This window comes from Ambystoma mexicanum, chromosome 8, assembly GCF_040938575.1.
Source record: "Ambystoma mexicanum isolate Mex_15411 chromosome 8, UKY_AmexF1_1, whole genome shotgun sequence".
In the NCBI taxonomy this organism is placed as follows: Eukaryota; Metazoa; Chordata; class Amphibia; order Caudata; family Ambystomatidae; genus Ambystoma; species Ambystoma mexicanum.
In genome coordinates, this window is record NC_090929.1 from 1687388449 (window position 1) to 1687395502 (window position 7054).

The 7054-nt window shown below is 51.4% G+C and overlaps 1 protein-coding gene across 1 annotated transcript; it reads right to left on the reverse strand.

Annotated features, from left to right (window-relative positions):
* Window positions 1-2684: 2684 nt before the first annotated feature.
* Window positions 2685-4703, reverse strand: LOC138473325 (nuclear apoptosis-inducing factor 1-like). The gene is made up of 2 exons (XM_069611994.1): window positions 3874-4703; window positions 2685-3559 (listed from the first exon to the last, which is right to left on the reverse strand). Exons 1-2 carry the CDS (start codon window positions 4292-4294, stop codon window positions 2718-2720), a joined length of 1263 nt encoding a protein of 420 aa, XP_069468095.1. The 5' UTR covers window positions 4295-4703; the 3' UTR covers window positions 2685-2717.
* Window positions 4704-7054: the final 2351 nt, after the last annotated feature.

Sequence of the window (7054 nt, forward strand, 5' to 3'; positions counted from 1 at the left end):
GCTTAAACACCCAGAGGTTTCTAAGCGCGGACCCGGGGATCGAACCTGTTGTTGCTTCGTGTCGTCTTGCTTCCAAGACGCGCACGCTTCCGCTGAGCTATCCTCCCGGGAGGCCCATAGACATTGAATTGTCTGCTTCTTTATCAGAAGCACAGGAGAATACACCTTTCACACTACAAACTGCTAATGACATAGGGCCTCATTACGACCCTGGCGCTAAGCGAAAAACGATGGCGGTAAATGCTTACCGCCATCGTTTTCCGCCAGGTCCGATCATGACCCGTGACCGTTAACTACGATGCCAATAGCGGCATCGTAGTTAACGCTGCCGCAAACTGCGCTAAGGGTGCGCGCACGCGACCGCCCACACCGTACTTAGCGCCATGGCGGAAAGGCACGCAAATGCCGACCCAAGCGGACATGCACCTAACGCCATCATTGAGGCCGCTAAGTACCTTACCGCCATGGTGCAAATAACGCCATCGCGAACCAACCGTAAAGGGCCAATTCAAGTGAATGCAGCTGCCACAGGTGCACAGAAACAGCACAGGTGAAGGCAATACAGACTCAGGGGAGTATAAAAAGAGCACACCCCACCCCTACCCACACCCAGTCACACTCCACAATGATGCCAATACGACTAGCAATGTTGGGGCTGGAGGACCTGATAGCAATGCATGTGCTACTACAACAGCAACAGCAACAACAACAACAACAGGCAGCACAGAGGAGACGCAGGAGGAGAAGGAGGGCAAGGCAGGCCCAGCAAGCCCCACCAGCACAGCCAGTGCCACCACGCAGGCAGCCCCCAATCCCACGCATCAGAGCCAATCCAATCAACCTCACTGCTGAGCAGATCCACACCCTGTACCGTTTGGACAGGGACACCATCACCGCCATCGTAGACATGACACACAACGACATCGTCAGCATGATAGAAAGTCCAACCGCCATCCCCCCCCTACTGAAGGTAGTGGCTGTACTCCACTTCCTGGCCACAGGCACCTACCAGCACACAGTGGGGCACCTGCATGGCATTTCACAACCATTATTCTCACGAACACTCATCCAAGTGCTTGATGCCCTCCTCAAGCACACAGACGACCACATCTCATTACCACGGACTGCCCAGGAGATTGCAAACACCAAAGTGGGTTTCCATGCACTAGCCAGCATACCCGGTTGCATTGGTGCCATCGACTGCACCCATGTGGAATTGGTGGTTCCACGTGCCATGGAGGTACCGTACCGCAACCGGAAACAGTTCCACTCTATCAACGTGCAAATGGTCTGTGACTCCAACAAGATCATCACACATTGTTGTGCCCGATTCCCCGGATCAACCCATGATTCCATGATCCTGAGGAACTCCACAATACCACGCTACATGGAGCGACATGCAGGCCCAAGATCCTGGCTACTCGGTGAGTGCTATGTCATGGAAGTGGGCATGGGAATGACGTACCAGTGCATACTCCACCTGGCAGAAAGGGGGGGGGGGATGATGCATACTCCACCTGGCAGAAAGGGGTGGGGGGATGATGCATACTCCACCTGGCTGAAAGGGGGGGGGGGATGATGCATACTCCACCTGGCTGTGAGTAACACAGAGAACGGATACAGAGGAAGGCCACTCACAATGCACTAAACCCCTCTGCATACATAGGGTGATGGCATGCTAAACAGGCCATGGCAGCAATGGGCATATACTGGTTGCATAGTGTGAATCAATTAGTGCATGTAGAAGTGAGCCAAGGTAACAGTTCCATGCCAGCCATGGTGGGACATCATGTTCCTGGACAGACAACATGACTGACACATACATTCTCGCCTACATACAGGTGATGCAGCCTACCCCCTGAAGAGGTGGCTCCTCACGCCAGTCCGGAACCCGCAGAACCAGCACGAGGAGGACTACAACCGTGCACATACACGTACTCGTGTGGTCATAGAGCAGACATTCGGCCTCCTGAAGGCACGGTTCCGAAGCCTCAGCAGGTCTGGTGGGGCACTCCTGTATGGCCATGAGAAGGTGGCAAAGATCGTCATGGCATGTGTCATGCTGCACAATATGTGCGTCAGACGGAATGTGCCCCTGCCCCCTGACGCAGAACTGCAACCACCTGACGATGAGGATGAGGATGAGGAGGGTGCAGAAGGGGCGCCACCACATGGAGGAGGCGATGCACAGGAGGGGCGTGCCATGCGCCAAAGTATCATCAACCACTGCTTCTAGCACACACGGCTGGTGTTCATCGCATGGAGACAGCACTTGGGGCACTGTGTGACTCTGGGGCATGCACACTGAGGACTGGACACCAATAAAGCACACATACGCAATGAAAATGTCCACACGTTTCCTTTTGTGAAACGAATAAACTGTATTTGAACTATGTACTGTCGTGTCACACCCCCTCCCACCTCCCACCTCCCCCCTGCACACCCCCCCCCCCAAACTCCCCCCTTAACTCCCCAACACACCACCCCGCCACCCCCCTGCACACCCCAACACACCCCCTCCCACCTCCCACCTCCCCCCTGCACACACCCCCCCCAAACTCCCCCCTTAACTCCCCAACACACCACCCCGCCACCCCCCTGCACACCCCAACACACCCACTCCCCCCTCCACCCTCCCCCCCCCCTGGAATCCCAACAAAGGTGTGAGTTGGTCTGTGCAGCAGTGTCAGTAGTAGGATTCCTACACTGTCCGGCCACTATTGGCAGGCCCCTCCACTGGCCCCCGGGGCACCCCTGCCTGTGCTGCGGAGGTTCCTCCCCGATCGGCGGATGGGGCTGCTCGGTGTCGAGCTGGCAACCGAGGAGGATCCTGCCTGCTCATTTGGACGCATGGCCCGTATTGTCTGCACAAGGTCAGTGATGGCGTGCCGCACAGCAGCTAGTTCCGCGCAGATGTCCTTTGTGGACGACTCTATAGCTGCCTTCACAGTCTCAGCACATTTATCCATTGCTGCACTTGACCCCCCACATTCAGCAACATGTTCTTCGAGCAGCGAGGAAAGTTGCTGCTGCCGGGTGGCAATCGCCTCCAGAGAATGGTTGGGATTCTGGGCCATGGCTAATGGCAGTGGCATTCCCATTGGGCTGATCTGCCCCTGCAGCGGGGATGGAGTGGCTGGCCAATCGTCATCCTCTGGCTGACCCTGTGTGGCATCCACATGCGGGCTGCTTAGGGACAGGTAGGGGGAATGAGGGTGGCCTGTGGGGCTCCTGACATCACTCTCCTCAAAGGTCCCTGCTTCACTATCGGAGGAGGCAGCAATGGCAGCAGTCTCCCCAAGTGTGCTGCTTGCAGCAGAGGCTGTGGCTTCTGTGGGCATGATTGGTGTGATGTCTGCTGCTGCTGCTGCTGCTGCTGTACTGCCTGCTGGGGTGGCTGTCTGTGCCCTGTCCTGTTTCCCTTGCATGGATTTTGCCTGCTGTGGTGTTTTCCTCGGGACGACAGAGGTGGAGGGTTGTGGCGTTGGCACAGTTGGCCTGGCCCTCTTGGTGGGTGTGGAGGCTGTGGTGTCCTCTTCCTCAAGGTCGGAATTTGAGCCTGTGGTGGGACAGAGGAGGGAGAGTGTTATTGATGGGTCTGCGGACATTGGCCGGGCATTGTTGCGACTGGCATCTCATCAGTTAGTACATGTGGCACATTTCATGCAGGGGAAAAAAGTTGACTCCCTTTTGTGTGGAAGTAGCATGGAGGTATGTGGGTGCCTGCAGTTAGGGTGTGCATGCTGCATGTGTACAGGGTGCAGATCGGATGTATCTGTGGGCAGTCTCCTGCTGATGTGTTGCATTCACACTATGGGCCAACATTGTACTTCACATGAATGGACTTTGCATGCCTTGATTTGAGCCACCTACCTGCATCGCCCGATGTCGGGGCTCCTCTCTCCATTCCTCCTACTCCTTCAATGCTCTGCATTCCGATTGTGGAGGCACAGATTTCCTCCCATGGCTGCAATTTTATAGGGGACTCCGATCCTCCCCCAGTTGCCATTGCCAGGTTCATGTTGGCTGATAGTATGCTCCTGACTCTGAGCCGGAGATCGTCCCACCGCTTGCGGCACTGTTTGACATTGCGGGGTGTCGTTCCCACGGCACTGACCCGCTGAGCTACCAGTGCCCATATGGCCTTCTTCTTGGTTATGGCCGGTCTTGTCAGTTGGTTGGAGAATACCACTGCAGCGTTCTCCTGTAGGGTCTCCGCTAGAATGGTGAGCTCCTCTCTGGAGAAGCGGTCTTGCCGCTGGCGGTCACAGGCTTTTTTCAAAACTTTCGGCATCTTCCTGCAGGTAGAAGGTTGAAGCCGGTATTGGCGGGGTCTCAGGCTCGGATGTCCAGTGGTTTCGGAGGATGGCAATGGATTGTGTTTTTAAAGATGGCCGCCGTGCTCTTTCCCGTTCCGCCGCGGTGACGCTACTTCCGGTTCCGCTTATCTACGGTCAACGCTAATTGCGGTGACCGCTAACTACGGTCACCGCTATGTACGGCGGTGGCGGTGGTGCACCTTGCGCCGCATACGATGCCGGTAGGTGCCGTTTTGGGGGCATTACCGCCATGGCGCTGTTTACATTACCGCCATGGCGTAATGCTCGTGCGCGATGGGTCGTAATGTGGCGCACTTTACACCATCGTCCCACGGCGTTAACGTTCATTACGCCATGGCGGTAATGACGGCGGATTACCGCCAGGGTCGTAATGAGGCCCATAGACATTCAAACTAGTGTTTTTCTGGATGCGACTGGTAATGCTCTCATGCCCATTTCTGATACCTCTATGCTCGCACCAGGCATAATCTCTGCCCTAGAAAGGCGAATTAGCCTTTCACTAGGTCCATCCACTCCCGCAGCATCTTCATGTGGACTGCGGGAACAAGTGCATTTCCATCCAACGCCTTGCCCGCCTTTGGCTTCTTCTAACCAGCCCGCAACATCTAGAAGCCATTCGAGGGAGGTGTTTGCGTTGAGTAAAATGAGAAGCTCTCCCACTTTTGAATTTCAGTCCCTTATGAAACTACAGCTAGATGATCCTGCTTTTCCTGACCCTTCGAATAATCAACTGCCACAAGTGGCGACTTTTGACCCGACCGCCTCTCACTCTCCTCTGTCACCAATACCGAATAATGAAAATTCTTCGCAATCATTAGAGCAGGAATTACATTCATTTCCTGTTCTTACTCGCATCCTCAACCTACTTGATAGGGGACACGAACTTACTCATGTGCTACTAAAGGATATAAAAGATCCTATTGTAACCAATTCGATTAAACTATCAAAAATTGAAGGATTCATGCTAGCTCAGGAATCATGTCACAACTTCCATATTACTTGTCCTGAACGCACGGCTGAGCTTGTAAAGAGGGGCTTGCCAGCTACTCTTGCAATGCATGCTTTGACTGCGCAAAGCATTCAAACGACTGAAGTTACTTATTTGTTAAATGGCATGCCCACTTCTTTTGCTAATGCCGCTGCCAAAGCTAACTTGCTGGAGTCTTCTACGACTATTCCAGAATCAATAGACATGGAGGAATTGGCGAAACTTCAACATGAGCGAATTCTTCAAATTGAACAAATGCTATTTAAATCTGAGCTGTTCTCGGCCGAATTACTAAATAATGATACAACAGCCTCGGCTGTTATTCCGGCCGAGCCAGCTCCAGACAGTCCTTCTGCGTTCACGAACCTACTTGAGGAATCTACCTCTCCAGATTCAATTGAGATGTCGACTAATATTTACCATCCTTCTCGCAGGATGAAAAAATCCTATCAGAGAGCACTGAAATGCAGAAATAAATCAAAGAGGAACAATCCCTCTATTTCTAATAGTAGCAAAGCAGCTCCCTCATTGCGATGCTCAGCCAAAAATTGTAACAATGTTGATGTGACACTGAACATTTTGAAAATTGGAAGCAAAGACTTCCAGTTTAACTCGAGCCAATTGAACGAAGAGAGTCTAAATGCTCTTCAAATAAAATCTTCTAAAAAAACTCAAAAAAAGGGAAGAAAGGTACGTGTTCAACCTCTCTTGAACCAATTGCTGAGAATGTACCTGAGGATCTTATTCACACTGGAGAACTAGCTGGTTGTGAAGGTATTGGTTCTTCTAATATGTTGGTTCAGGCAAATTTAAATACCTTTTTTCCTTTGGTGGAAAATAAAAAAACATCATGTTGTGGTGGGTCCAACAATTTTAACAAAGCGGCACCTGAAGCGATTACCTTATCTTCTGTGAGTGTTCCAGCTGTGATTCATCAACCTTTGCCTGTGACACCATTGGTGGAACCCCAGACATCTATCTCGTAGCATATGGATCCTCAGATGCCTCCCCCAATCACAATGTTAGACATCTCTAATTCCTCAGGAGTAGATTTAGCAAAGCTCTCTGGTTCTTCCCTGAACATCTTCCCCTCTGCTGGATCTATTCAAGTTCCGGCTGCACTATCTTCTATAGAAATGAAAGATATTCATGGAAAGCCTACTTCTGAATGTATTCCTTCCGCTTCACGGATCATAATCAATCATGAGCTACGATCCTTCAATGAAATTCCTGAGGAAATGCACACCTTAATTGGTTGGGCCAGTAACCAACAAACCAATGGAGTGGCCCCTATCAACCGCTCCTTTCTGATGAACACCCTCTATAAAATTCCCTCTTTGCGTAATCTAATTTCCCAAGATATAGATTGGATAAAGTTACCATTAATCAATAACAATCGTATGCTCTGCAAGGTAATTTCGCCCATTATTGCGAAATTGATTTGGGAGTATAAGTCTGACCTAATTTTCTTGGGACTTGAATTGCAAGCATTTTCTTCTTTTGAAAAGGCAATGCAATTCTTAGAATTTACACCTCCACCAATCTTGACAAAGTTTACTGCTGTAATTAACTCCACATCTGCTTCATCAGAGAATGAAAAAATACTAGGAGAGTTGGCTTCCCTTACATCTGCTTTGAATGGACTCTTGGGAATCTTGCCGCTTTTGCAAAACTCCTCCCAAACAGTGGGCATGAATTCTACCGCTACGCTGACATCATAATGTAA